Source organism: Pan troglodytes, chromosome 8 (genome assembly GCF_028858775.2).
Source record: "Pan troglodytes isolate AG18354 chromosome 8, NHGRI_mPanTro3-v2.0_pri, whole genome shotgun sequence".
In the NCBI taxonomy this organism is placed as follows: domain Eukaryota; kingdom Metazoa; phylum Chordata; class Mammalia; order Primates; family Hominidae; genus Pan; species Pan troglodytes.
Window position 1 is genome coordinate 122,211,724 of NC_072406.2, and position 15,052 is coordinate 122,226,775.

General features: G+C 37.0%; 1 protein-coding gene across 15 annotated transcripts in view; it reads left to right on the plus strand.

Moving 5' to 3' along the window:
- The window catches only part of ADD3 (adducin 3), a 127,885-nt gene that overhangs the window by 88,040 nt on the left and 24,793 nt on the right, over positions 1-15,052 (plus strand). For 12 of the 15 annotated variants that reach the window (XM_009459228.4, XM_054659882.2, XM_001141198.7 and 9 more), the window contains one exon: positions 4,926-5,149. In XM_009459228.4, the coding sequence (XP_009457503.1) occupies positions 4,955-5,149 (195 nt within the window). In that variant the 5' untranslated portion in view covers positions 4,926-4,954. Of the gene's footprint in view, positions 1-4,925; positions 5,150-10,311; positions 10,366-15,052 lie in introns of all 15 variants that reach the window. The other 3 variants (XM_063782089.1, XM_063782091.1, XM_063782090.1) reach the window with 1 other exon arrangement.

The window sequence follows — 15,052 nt, forward strand, 5'->3', positions numbered from 1 at the left end:
GAAATAACCAGTTGTCTTTGAGTAGACAAATGATTAAACAAATAATGATACAGCCATACCATAGAATAGCATTCAACAGTAAAAAGAAACAAATTATTGATATGACAGCCTCTACAAATCTTCAGTAAATGATTGAGTGAAAAAAGCCAATCCCCAAAGGTTTTATATGTTGCATATTTTCATTTGTATAATATTCTTTAAATGACAATTATAGCAATAGAGAATGGATTAGTGGTTGCTGCTGATTAAGGAGGGAGTGGAAATGGGCATTGCTATTAAAGGGCAGCATGAGGAGTACTTCTGGTGATGGAAATAATCTCCTTCTTGACTATATTACTGTCAGTGTGCTGGTTGTGATACTGTAATATAGTTTTGCAATGTGTTGCCATTGGGAGAAACTGGGGAAAAGGGCATAAGGGATGTCTGTGTTATTTATTATAGATTATTATATAAAAATATTTTTTTGGAAAAAAACAATACTCAGTTGGCTCTTTCAGCATTCTACCTAGAAATCTTAGCGAGCTCCACATTCGTTAAGCATGTTTTCTAGTTTTCAAGTTAACACATTCTTGTTAGTTTGTGCTCTCATTATGCAACATAACCCTCTCTCCAGTCTCCAGTAGCAGTCTCCTCACTGCCTTGTCAGCCTCCACTAATAGCCTCCCCACTGCCTAGGCCCCAGATGCCACGTTTTCAGTTTTTGTTATTACAGCACCAGTAACACCAGTTTTCACTTTAGTTATCTGTTGCTGTGTGAAAAAAAGAAACAACAACAAAAACAAAGCTTTGTGTGTTTAACAATTTATTATTTCTCATGATTCTGTATGTTGACTGAGTAGCACCTTACTTGCTTTTACCTGGACTCATTCATGTTGCGATAGTTAGCTGGGGGGGGGGGGTCTGCTGGGAACCTGGCTTACTGGGGACAGCTGGGCCTCTTTCTCCTCATTTTTCATTATGGGCTTCTTCATGGTGTGGCAGCTGCACGACCCTCAAAGTGTATAATGTCACTTCAGCCACATTGTTTTAGTCAAAGCAAATCACAAGTCCAAACCAGATTTAAGGGATAGGAAAATAGTCTCTACTTCTTAGTGGAAAAAGTAGATCGCAGGGAAGCATGGAAGAATTCTTGAGGCCGTCTTTGAAAAACGATGTACCACAGAGCCCAAATCAGGAGTCCAGCTCATCTAGAGGCATCTAACAGGTAACTCAGGTGGAAAGGGCTCTGCAAGTGGACCTGAATACAAGCAACCCAGATTGTAAGATAGGCAAGAATGGCACTAGCAGTGCTGGTGAGCTCAGAATTGAACGTAGGGATATTTTTCTCAGTCTGTGAACACTTTGGGTTAATTTGATAATGAACAGCTTTACAAAATACATGGTATGAGCATATGTCAGATACTGTTTAAGTATGTTAACAGTTATACAATGTTACTACCTCTGTTACTTTGAGTTTTGAGGGTTCTTATATTAATCTAAGTGGATTGGGAATATAGCTTTCATATGTATGACTGTTTTTGTTTAATAGCTCAGGTATTGTTTGGGGGTTTTCTTTTCGTAAGTGTGTTTTGTATCCTATCTTACCTGTGAGCAAACTTTTAAAAATTCTTTGGTGGGGAAAGAACATGGTATACTATAAAATTCAGGAGGGCCCTGAAAATTGTGGTATTAATGTTTTCCTTTGACTGTGTTGAGATTGGATTTGTCTTTTATTGGATTAATGTTTATGTATATATTTTGGATTTTTTGTGCTTTGTTTTGAAATTATTTCAGACTTACAAAAGAGTTGGCAAAAATAGTGAAAGAATTCCTGTTTTTCCTTTACCCAGATTCCCTAAATGATAATATCTTCCATAACCATGTTGTAATTATCAGTTTCAGGAAATTAACATTGATGTAAATACTATTATCAAATTTACAGATTCTATTTAAATTTCACCAATTGTCTCACTGATGTCCTTTTCCTGGTCTAGGATCTGATCCAAGATTACATGTAGCATTTAATTGTCACGTCTTAGTCTCCTTTGTCTTCTTTAATCTGGAACAGTTCCTTAGTCTTTGTTTTTTTTTTTGGTTTTTTTTTTTTTGAGATAGAGTCTCGCTCTGTCACCCAGGCTGGAGTGCAGTGGTGTGATCTCGGCTCACTGCAAGCTCCACCTCCCAGGTTCACACCATTCTCCTGCCTCAGCCTCCTGAGTAGCTGGGACTACAGGCGCCTGCCACCACGCCCGGCTAATTTTTTTGTATTTTTAATAGAGACAGAGTTTCACCGTGTTAGCCAGGATGGTCTCGATCTCCTGACCTCATGATCTGGCTGCCTTGGCCTCCCAAAGTGCTGGGATTACAGGCATAAGCTACCACGCCCAGCCTAGTCTTTATTTTTCATGACCTTGACATGATTGAAGAGTACTGGCCAGTTGTTTTGTACAATGATCCTCAATTTAAGGCAGTCAATTGATTTGATTCAGAGGAGCCTGGTCTTCTGTAGTTCTGCTTTGAAATGGTTGAATATACTGAAACATTGCAGAAATATTATTCTTATCTATGAATAATAATCCTAGGAGTTGGATGGCTAAGGGACTGGGTAGAAATGTAATGATTGGGAGTATCTTTAAGTGGCTCTGTGTTTAGAGTATCTGTTTTATAGGTACTTATTTTCAAAAATCCTCCCCCAAAAATGTGCTTTCAGATGTATAATTCATAGAATCATAAACAGCCCTTTGTAATATCCTCAGAGAGCTTGAAAATGTTTTTATCTTTCTGCAGTGCTGACATTGATGTGTTTTAAATGGGTAGACATTGTGCTATTTGCAAAGCCTTCTATCTAAACTAAGCAGATAGTTGTAACATTTTATCTGTGACTGGCTAAAGTTCTTTTAACACCCATATTTCTTAAAGCAAATTGTGAACTATTTTCATGAATACAGAATTTTTTTTTTTTTGAGATGGAGTCTCACTCTGTTGCCCAGGCTGCAGTGCAATGGCGTGATCTCAGCTCACTGCAACCTCCGCCTCCCAGGTTCAAGCAATTTTCCTGCCTCAGCCTCCCGAGTAGCTGCGATTACAGGCACCTACCACCACGCCCAACTAATTTTTTGTATTTTCAGTAAAGGCGGGGTTTCACTATGTTGGCCAGGCTGGTCTCGAACTCCTTACCTCGTGATCTGCCCCCTTGGCCTCCCAAAGTGCTGGGATTATGGGCATGAGCCACTGTGCCGGCCTGAATACAGAAACTTTTTTGCCTCACTCCATCGCCCAGACTGGAATGCAGTGGTGTGATCATGGCTCACTGCAGCCTCAACCTCCTGGGCTCAAGGAATCCTCCCACCTCCACCTCCTGAGTAGCTAGGACTACAGGTGCATGCCAACACGCCTGGCTTTTTTTTTTTTTTTTTTAATTTATTTTGTAGAGACAGGGTTTCACTATGTTGCCCAGGTTGATCTGGAACTCCTGGGCTCAAGTGATCCTCCCACCTCAATCTCCCAACATGCTGGGATTATAAGCATGAGCCACCACGCCCAGCTTAAACTCTATTTAAAAAAAAGAAAAATACAAAAATGTGATTTACTGTAAGAGTACTATTTTTAAAATATTAATATGTAAAGAAATATGTAATAAGCTACAATATTTCTTCAAAAAATCAATCTTACTCTCCTCTCTAGCATATATTCATTCTCAATTAACATTTCCTACCCCTTCTCCCTTCCGTTTCCTTCCTGACCATAACTTAGAGTTTCTAGGGCATTGTTTTTCAAGTTGTGGGTCACAACCCATTAGTGGATCATCAATCAATTTGACTAGCGTGTATTAAAATGAAGTAGATTAAAATAGAAAATATCGGAATATACCACATAATAAGGGAAAGTATGTCATTAATTTATCTCAGTTATGTATCTTATATATTTGTATGTGAATACAATATAAAATGTTTGAAAGCCACCATTCTGGAGTGTTTCATCTATTTGTGTCTTGAACCTAATGTTTTTTAAACATGCATGTTGGATAGTTGTTGCATAAATATTTGCATAAGATTTTTAAAACTAGAATTCTGTGTATACATGATACCTTGTTTCTATTCTGCATGGCCAAAGGCTACATCAGAGGGAAACCCTTAGTGTTCACAAGTTTTATAACTACTTTTTAAAAATTCGTTCTTTGCAGTACTTTAAAAGAATGTTAAGACTATTTCTTCCCTAATGTAATTCATACTGGTTTGTACTAGTTCCTATTACTCTGAAATACTTAGAAAGTATGACTTTGCATATGTGGTATTAAAAGTAGGAGTTGGGGGCCAGGCACAGAGGCTCATGCCTGTAATCTTATCACTTTGGGAGGCCAAGGCAGGAGGATCACTTCAGCCCAGCTGGGCACAGTGGCTCATGCCTATAATCCCAATGCTTTGGGAGGCCGAGGTGGGCAGACCATGAGATCAGTAGTTCCAGACCAGCATGGTCAATATGGTGAAACCCCATCTCTACTTAAAAAAATACAAAAATTAGCTGGGCATGGTGGCACGCGCCTGTAGTCCCAACTACTCGGGAGGCTGAGGCAGGAGAATCTCTTGAACCCAGGAGGTGGAGGTTGCATTGAGCCAAGATCACGTCACTGCACTCCAGCCTGGGTGACACAGTGAGACTCCATCTCAAAAAAAAAAAAAAAAAAAAAAAAGGCAGTTGATGACATTAACATAATTTAATTGAACCATGAGTTTCTGTTAGCTCTGAAAATATCAATTTCAAATCGAGCATTATAATCTAAGATCTTTTTATATGAATAAAAAATTGTTCTAATATTTTTGAGAAGCTACTTTTTAAGGTGCGCCTGTTAACTCTGAGGGCAAAATGTAAAAGTTCTGCTTGACCCATGTAAATTTTGAATTTAATGAATTTATCATGGATGTCCTTCTTTGTGTTTATTAATGCAGATAACAAGAGTAATCCACAGACTTAAAACATGAGCTCAGATGCCAGCCAAGGCGTGATTACCACTCCTCCTCCTCCCAGCATGCCTCACAAAGAGAGATATTTTGACCGCATCAATGAAAATGACCCAGAATACATTAGGGAGAGGAACATGTCTCCTGATCTACGACAAGACTTCAACATGATGGAGCAGAGGAAACGAGTTACTCAGATCCTGCAAAGTCCTGTGAGTTGAATTAGAAGGCTGTAATTTTTCTCCCTCTTTGGAAATGTTAGTATAATAAGGTAGAAGTTTTCTCAAACTACCCTCACGTTAAAAGAGGGGTGGAGGAGGAGTGGTGACCAGTTGCTTCCAGTCTTTCAAAGGAGAAATGGACATCTAATTTGTGTATTTGATTTGCAGAGCCTTAATGACAACCTAGTATTGTGTTTGGTGGTTTAAATTTTGTGTGTTTTCTGGGTATAGCACTTTATTAAAGGAGGATACCCAATTCAGACTGAATATGTAAAGAAAAGAAAGGCATGACTCAAGTCATAGAAACCAATAAATAAGTTAGGTATATCCCATGCACGTATTTTCTTCTTCCTTTGGGTACCTTGACGCTCAGAGTGGCATGAGAAGACTTAAGGTTTTTGAGGAAGTCTGTGATTTGGCAGCCTAGTATTATATATGCCTACTGCAAGCACACGTGCATACACACTAAATTAACTAAATTAAAAGTAGATTATAGGCCAGGCTCAGTGGCTCACAGTGTAATCCCAGCACTTTGGGAAGCCGAGGCAGGAGGCTCACTTGAGCACAGGAGTTTGAAACCAGCCTAGGCAGCATAGTGAATCCTTGTCTCTACAAAAAAATTTAAAAATTAACTGGGTGTGGTGGTGTGCACATGTAGTCCCATCTACTCCTGGGAGGCTGAGGCAGGAGGATCACTTGAGCCCAGAAGGTCAAGACTGCTGTGAGCCGTGATCATGCCACTGCATTCCAGCCTGGGCAACAGAGTGAGACCTTACCTCAAAAAAAAAAAAAAAAAAAAAAAAAAAAAATTCAACTCAAGCGGAAAAATCCTGTCTGCACAGCAATAGTCAGACTTTGTGAATCATATTCAAATGATCTGTTTTCTTACAAAATCTTAGTGGAAATGTATTAATACATGATGGAAAATGAGAGAACAGCTTGATTTAAAATGCAAAATGAATTTGTAACTTTCTGCATGATGAAGATCATGCACCCCTAAGACAGAGTTCAGCACACAGACATATGATGCCCAGGTTAGGGTTATATTAGGTTTCCAACTTGGGTATCAAAATTAGCACCAAGGCATAGAGCTGCCTGAAGTAGCCCTGGTAAATCATTTTTGTTGTGTCCTTGTGAATTTAATCATAGAGGTAAGTCCAAAACCAAAGGGGAATTCCACTCTTAAGTAATTAATTCTCCCATACCAGTGGCCTCGGTGAAAGCATTGAAGTACAAGTTATAAAAGCAATGTAAGCATTGAGTAATTTTATTTTTTTATAGTGCCCACTTTAAAGAAACTCTTTCCAAATGGAAAGATTCATCAGAAAAGTCATGAGAGAGTAAATGTTCAGTGCCTTACTTTATGCAAACTTGAGTGTCTAGGTTTATAAAGACTTGAAGAGCACATTAATTATTTAGATCAAAATAGATATGTTTCCTTCTCCAAAGAAACCCCATTTTTAAGAACCAACTTACTAGACCAGAAATGGTGGCTCACGCCTGTTGTAATCCCGGCACTTTAGGATGCCAAGGCAAGAGGATTGCTTGAGCCTAGGAGTTTGAGACGAGCCTGGGCAACATAGTGAGACCCAGTCTTTGCAAGAAATTAAAAAATTAGTCGAGCGCGGTGGTGTGAGTCTGTAGTCTTATACTTGGGAGGCTGAGTCGAAAGGATTACTTGAGCCCAGTAGATCAAGGCTACAGTGAGCCGTGATCACACCACGGCACTCCAGCCTGGGTGACAGGGCAAGACCCTGTCTCAAACAAAATTTTAAAAGAACTTATCAACCAAATGATTGTAGTAACAGCATATTAGTAACTGAAAGAATGAAGTGAAGTTTCAATTTTGGTTAAGGTTGTTAAATATTGAGATTTCTTTAGGAAGTATCTCAAAGAGGACCATTGAATTCTAACTGTAGAGTCTAAATGAAAAAAATTACTAAACTCCATTTTTATGCCAGGGTTTTTGTCTTATAGTTTGCCCATTAAACTAAAGTTGCATAATGTTAAGTAGATTAATTTTTTTGTACTTAGTATTTCTATTTGTAAATTGGCTTAAAAGTAAAAATTTTACCTATGCCTTGGGGAACTTAGTGAAATAATGTGAAAGGGCAAACGCATAGTGTATCATTTCCCTATTCACTTAACAAGAATGATCACTTTCTGCCCAGAGAGGAACAAAGAAGGCTGAGATTTAAAAGAATTAAAAGTTGATATTTTTTTTCCTAGATCTTGGCTAATGAATTTAAAATATTCTTTGTGAAAGACTTAAGAAAGTGTATACGTTTTGTCTTCCTGCCATATTTTAGGACAGTGGTTTTTAAGTTTCTTTTAATGCAACAGAAACTTCACCAAGGCAAGTGATACTTGGTGGCTTGTATTAGTCATCTACTGCTAAATAACAAATTATTCCAGAACTTAGCAGCTTAAAACAAGCATTCATTATCTCACCATTTCTGTGGGTCAGAAGTTTAGGAGCAGGTTAGCTGAGTTTTTCTGATTCAAGTTCCCTGATGAAGTTGCAGTCAATATGTTAGCCAGGGCTGCTGTCATTTGAACACTTTACTGGGGCTGGAGGATCCACCCTTAAGATGGATCACTCATGTGGCTGTTGGCAAAAGACCACAATTCCTTGCCACATGGACTTTTTCTAAAGCTGCTTGAGTGTTCTTCCCCAGAGCAAGGATCCAAGAGAGAGTAGCCTGAATGCTGCTTTTGAACTAATCTCAGATATCACACACTGTCACTTCTGCCATATTTATTAGTTAGAAGTGAGTCTTTCAATTCTCCCCATGCTCCAGGGGAGAGAAATTAAGCTCCATCTTTTGAGGAGAGAATTGTCCACTCTCTGGTTACTATTTACTTATTTAGAGACAGGGTCTTACTGTGTTGCCCAGGCTAGTGTGCAGTGGCTGTTAACAGGCACAATCATAGCACACAAAATCCTGTGCTCAAGCGATCCTCTTGCCTCAGCCTGTTGAGTACCTGGGACTACAGGTATGTGCCACCATGCCTGGCAGGTCACAATTTATTTTAAAGGAACCGCAGTCTGTCCTTCTGCCACAATTTATTTTTCTTCCTCCCACATGCAAAATACACTCTTCTTCTCCTAGCACCTCCTAAAAAGTCTTATCCCATTCCAACATTAGCTTGAATCCAGAATCTCATCATCTAAATGTAGTCCAGCTGCAGATGATTGTCCTCAGGGTGTAGAACCTTAAGTACAGGTCCTGTCAATCTATTAACTTGTGAAATAAAGATTCATGTTATCTGCTCCCCAGTGGCAGGAGAGGGCATAAGATAACTGCTACAGACATTCCTCTTCAAAAAGGAGAAAATTGAGAAATTCAAAGGAGTCACTGGTCCAAAGCAATTGTGAAATCCATCTGGACAAATGTTTGGAAGTGTTTTGATTAGGACTCAGTCCTACTATTTACCAGGACTGAACCTCCCTGGTGCTTGGCTCTGCCCACTAGGTTCTTGGTTCCACTGTCTAAATCATCCTTCCTTTTTCTTGAAAGGTAGCCTGTGTTTGCCACTTTGTGTTTTTCTTAGTCTGCTTTCTTCTTACAGAAGTTTTAGGGGTGCAAAGGCCCCTTTTCCTTTTGTACTGTCTTTGTTCCTTTCAGCCCAAGTTTAAAGTGTTTCTGCTGATATAATTCTTTAAAAAATTTTGTCAGTCTCCTGTAAATATTGGGATTCACTCTGTTAAACAAAATCCATAACCAATAAAGATTAAAGTCAGATTTTACTAATTCATGTTTGTAAGTGACAAATTTATACACCTTCTATTTAAAATTCTCAGCTAATTTGGGTAGAAGGGAAATCAGGAGAGAAATTAATAAAAGCAAAGTATAATACTTTTTTATTAAGCACTTACTATATGCCAAGCACCTATTACGCATCTTTAATCCTCAAAGCAATTCAGTTAAAGAAGTATTAAGATGCCTAAGTTATAGATGCATAAACTGAAACTTAGAGACATTAAATAACTTGCTGAAGTTTTACAGCTTTGTTAAATGATGTGGTCAGAATTTAAACTGCAAAGCTCACACCTGTAATCACTAGGCTGTACCACTTACAGCATTCAGTGACAATGAAAAAATTCTGCCTATATGTTTTTATATCATCTTATTCATCTTCAAAGCCTGCTGCTTAAGTTAATTCAACGCAACCTGGAAGAGTTTATTATCACAAGACATTTTGGTGTAAATGTAAATTTGGATGACAAAAATCACCCCTTATTGCTTTGAGCTGAGAAAATAACAAATAATTTTTGTTATTCTGGCCCTCAGGTATTACTTATTTCTAGGAATTTCACAGCCTTTTTATATTTAATTTTTTAAAATAAAATATTTATCTTAGAAATCAAATACCACTTGGTAAATTAATTTGGCTTGAGATTTTGTTGCAGTAGAGAAAATCCACGAGTTCTCTTTGTGGAGACCCTAAGTTCTAATTTACCCCCTTTTCTCAAAACGAAGTGTCCAGGACAAACTATTGGAATTAAGTGATTCCTTTTCAAAGTTAAAGAAGCATATAAATTGAAAAACTAAGCAATAGCACATTGAATACAAGAGATGGTTACTAAATTCTGAATGCATGGATGGATAGAGAATAGCTAGGTGGGCTTTGAAACATTAAACATTTGAATATTGTCCAACAGGCTCCTACTGAACTTGACTGCTTAACAAAACAGTTGCTGGGCTTCCTAAGCCTTACCGCCATGGGAAGCAGTTTAGACTGGTTGACACAAATGTGCAGTGTTATTCTGAAAAATAACAGGAGTGTATGTGGTGGTAGCCTGGGCACATGACATACTAACAGTTTTTAATAACAGGGCAATGCATACTGCTGTAAGCTAATTTTGATGCAAGGAGAAACGTCAAAGGCATATACATTTTAGGATATCACTGGAAGTAAGGCCTAAGTGTTAACAGGGTTCCTTAATTCAAATTGGTCAAAATCACCATGATCTGTGGTCAGTTGAGAAGTTTAAGATGCAGGTATTCTTAATTTTATTTACATTTCTGTTGTACACAGCTTCAAGAAAAATATTCTAACCTTTAGCTTCATGTTAATCAAGACTTAGATACAGAAGAAAGACCATCCAGAAGAAAATATGGTTTATTTGTTTTTTCTCCTTTCAACAGGGCCAGTGGTATTCTATTTCCAAATGAGTACATTTCTTAATGGAGAAATTCTAAGTAAGTTTGTTATGCTCCTAATCCTGCTTTAGGAGAGCTCTAATAACATAATTATAGGGTGCCTTGGGAGCAGCAAGTCGGTAATCTTTTTTTTTTTTTTTTTACTTTTTGCCCCAATTTTCCTCTCTAGTAATTTTGAGGTAAAACATCCAGATGTGGATATTTAAAATTCATCTCTGATGTCTCCTATATTTATCAGTGTTACTATCTGAGTGTAAGTTAGACATTACTGATAAATGAGCCAACATGGAGTTTTTTTTTTTTTAAGCATTAATTGAAATAATTTTATCAGGTCAGGTTTTTTAAAAAAATCAAATTGGTTCTCTTTTCTGTGACTTAAGTATTTTATCTCCTGCCACTTTCTCCTGAAAGTTCTGACCTTGGATACAGAGTTTTAAAATGTGATGCCTGAAGTGAATTCTACTTTTGGTTTATAGTATTCCGGAATATGTGAGTACTTAAAGTATATTCTTAGCCTACATGAATCTCAAATCTCTGAATATTTGACATTTTTAGAAGTCCATTTATGTCCATACTTTATGAATTCAAAGTTTATAGCCTCACTCCCTTGACATTGATAGATATATAAAATAAAAGGGTGTGAGATTCAGATAAGGCTTTTAAGGCACCCTGTCTCTAACTTAAACATTTTGCTTTTCACCTAGTGATTTTTTTACCATACTTTTTGGACCTATGTTTGAAGAGCTGTTCAAACTATAATGTTCTGGGGGCAAATTAAGTTTTCAAGTAGGATTTTGTTTGAGTTGAAGAATTAAATGGCTTTTTAAAAGTTTATAACATTCAATGAGGATGAATTTCTTATTTAGAGAAAATAAATCTTACCTAGTAGATTATGGGTAGGCCTAATTAGACAGCAGGGATTTCTCATTCAAGTAATAGACTGATAAGACTGTTTTCTAGCTAATAACCTATGAAATGGATATTTGCTACGTTAACTGGGTCAAGATTGAGATCAGATTCTTCACTTTCTTTATATCTAGGAAAATGAAAAGAAACTCTTAACTTAGTATTAATTGAGCACTGAACTACACACTCAGGGAGAATCTAGAAATGTGAAAGACACAGTTTCAGTCCTCAGATAATATGGTATAGTAGAGTAGGAAAATAGTTAAACAATCACAGTCATACACTAGGTACCCTAAGTATAGTATAGGGAAAGTTCACAGTGAAGTGTAGAAGAGAAGAAATACAGAGATCCCTCCTAACTTGGATGATTAGGTGACTTCAAGGAGAAGGTAGCATTTGTGATGTGTTGAATAAAGGAAAGAATTCATTAGGAAGAAGAACAGTGGAAGTCAGTACTTCCATTGGATGAAGTAGATCGAGCAGGGCTAGAGAAGTGCAAGTTGTGATCAGAGAATGCTGCAAAAACCTCATAGGCTAAAGCATGAGGTAGTAATGGCAGATAAAGCAAAAAAAATTGCATAGCAGCAGACTATGGAAATTTTGCAGTACCAAGCCATTTTGACCTAAGTTAGGAGTCAGTACATTTTCTCATCATTGCCCATTTTGTTTACACAATTTTTTATAAAAGTGTTTGTTTTGGATCTGGGTTCAAATTTTACTTTGCCTACCACTTACTAGCTATGTGACATTACGAAGCTCATTTAACTTGAGCTTCAGTTTCCTTGTTGGTAAAATGGGGAAAATACCTCACACGGTTGTGACAATTAAATAAAATAACATAAGAGCATGCAGTACAGCACGCAGCACGTAGTGGGCAACTGTTTTTTGGAAATTATATATTTATTGCTAATTTGAAGTACATTATGCTTTTGTGGCAACACTTGAAGATTTTAATTCCTTAGACTGTATTTTGGTTTTTGAAGGTCTTGAATCTGTTACCCTGATGGCATTCTGGTTTATTCATCTTCACAAAATTTAACAACTACCACTACCTCCTCTTCTATGCTCTTCTGTATCTGAGAAAGAAGACATAGTTTATGCCATGGTTTTGTGTATATGTTGTTTGATCTTCTAACCAGTTCTTCTCTAGTGGAGACTCCAGGGAACTGTTGGCTAATCTGACTTAAGCCCAGTATGTGGCCACACCACCCTGATTAGAAATTAAGTTTCTCATTATGCTTTGATGAATTCTTAGCTACAAGAGGGCAAGTACTTAGCCTGGTATTCCAGGATCACCATAATCTGCCAGTATATATATATATATTTGCTTTATCTGCCATTGCAGTCTAATGCTCTAATCTAGCCTAAGAGGTTTACTCAACATTTCAGATCACAACATGCCTGCTAGCTTATTAGTTGTATTTGGTTTCAGAGATACAGTCCAAGTCTGAATAAAATTAGGAAAAGAACTTGTGCTCAGTTGAGGGTTCCATATTTGAATCTTTATTCCATTTACTTATTAGCTTTATAACCTCGAGCAAGGCATTGCCTATCTCAGGACTTTGTGGTGAGACTCAAATAAATCAACTATAAAGGATTATTAACATTGAACTTTAGTAAAAATATGATTAACTACCCATCTCAAAGATAAATAAAATTTTTATCTTAATATTTTAATGAAAGCTCAATAAATTTACTGATAAATTTAAAAAATCAGCTGAAATTAGTCATTAGTAATTTTTTATATTAGTCTTATATTAGTAATTTTTACACTTACTGTTTTATGACTTAGGTGATTATCTGAACAATATTTGAGAAACATTTGAAACATGTAAAAATGAGTAATAAATGTTCATGACAAAATATTAAACCTTTTTTGCACTGGAAGAATTCTTACCTGTTGAAGCACTGTGAACTGTAAACAAGGCTGGGGAGATTTCATATACTTTGAAAAAAAATTTTTTTTATACCTATACTGCGTAGAAGCTATTCGTCAGCTTTAAAGGAGACATTCGTATTTTCCCTCTTATTCTTAATTTGATTTCAGAAGAGCTTATACATCGCTCTGTGACACCATAGCTATCCCAAAGGTTTTAGAATGGTACTCACATATTGTGGGATATATGGTAATGAAGAAAGCATTTCACTAATGTAAAAAGAGCACTGGACTTGTGTCCTTGCCTCTGGCATTTACTAGCTGTATGTCCGTGAACAGGTTTTCAACCTTTCTTTAACTTTCTCATCCCACCCAGCAGAAATTTCTCACCAGTTTAATAAATAATTTTGATTCTCTTGAGTACCTGGTTGATTTTTTTTAATCTAAAAACCATTGTAAATCAATACACTGAGAAAGCTGTCTTAATTCATGTTGGCTGCCAGAGTTGAGATAAAATTTGTCCCATCTCTAGCAAATGCATACAATTTTATGGCATTCACTTTGTATCTTAACCTCATTCCTGGCTCTGTCTACCCTCCTTATGCTTATTTTCTCTTCAGCTTTATTTTTCTTACCTATATTTATTTTTGTAGCATTTTAATCTGTGGAAGCTGCCTTAAATTTTTCCTGGAAGAACATGGGTGCAAGACATTTAATAAAATAGATAATGCCTACTTCTCCAAGTTATTGTAATATATGTAATGAGTGATACACATAGTAGGTATCATTAATTTGGGGTTTTTAAAAACTGAATCAGAGAATATCAGTTATAACTACTTTGAACTGAGAAAAGTTTAAATAGTTTGGTTTTGAAGGGAAGATAGAGTTCCAAAAGAGCAGATTGGCCCGTTGCCATGTGTCCAGAAGTTTTCTGTACTTTACATAAAGATAAATGAGGATATCTGGAACATTTTTTTCCTTTCAGCCTTAAGCATGGTAAAATAGTTATGTTACTTGTCTGTATGAAGGTGTCCATCTATCTTGTATACAGCTCTCAGCCATCTTATCTTCACAGGGTCTTGGATGAACAAGAAAACTCCCTGATGGAGTTTTCTGATAAATGAAGTATATCTTTGTAGAGGATATTTTACAAGATAGTTTTTCTGATTTAAATCGTGTATTTAAATGAACTAGATACCGTCAATAGAACCAGATGTTTTTGAACTTTTATTATATTGTGTGAATGATTTATACTTAACAAGCCTTGAATTTGTAAAAAGAAAAGCCACATTTAACTGGTGTAAACTGCTCCATGAACTTAGGATTCAAATGTCACAATTAGTATTTTTAAAAATTAATCACTCAAATATCCACTTGCCTTATTAGCAGAAAGTACACCATCTTTCTCTTGGAATTTCTGCTTTTCTCTGAATTCTTCCAGAACTTTAGTGACTTACACTGACTGGGTTAATTAGTGGCCTCCATATCCAAGATGGGTGTGGGTCGTGTATCCATGCATCTGTATATATGTATGTGAGGGAGACACACTAGAGTCTGTTCAGTCCACCACTGCCACTGTACTTCCCTGCCCCATGGTAGAATGTTGAAACCCAGTCTTAAACTGTTCAACAGGAGCTATAGGTTCACTGTTGACTCAGATGTTTGTGCAGGCCACCACAGTGCATCAGGGAGGGATCTTCCGGTGCTAAGCTCAGTCCTTTATGGTTGAGCACCCAAGATTACAACTATTAGCACCCAGCTCTTAGAGTTCACATCATGGAAACTTCTCAACTATTGTTCTAAGTGCACTGCAAACACTGAGTCAGGACTAGTTCTAGCATCTACCGCCTCATACCCTTAGAACCACATTTCCCCTTACCACCATGAGCTCCTATGCCATTTTTTTTTTTTTTAAGTTCCTGGCTGAGTGTGGTGGCTCACACC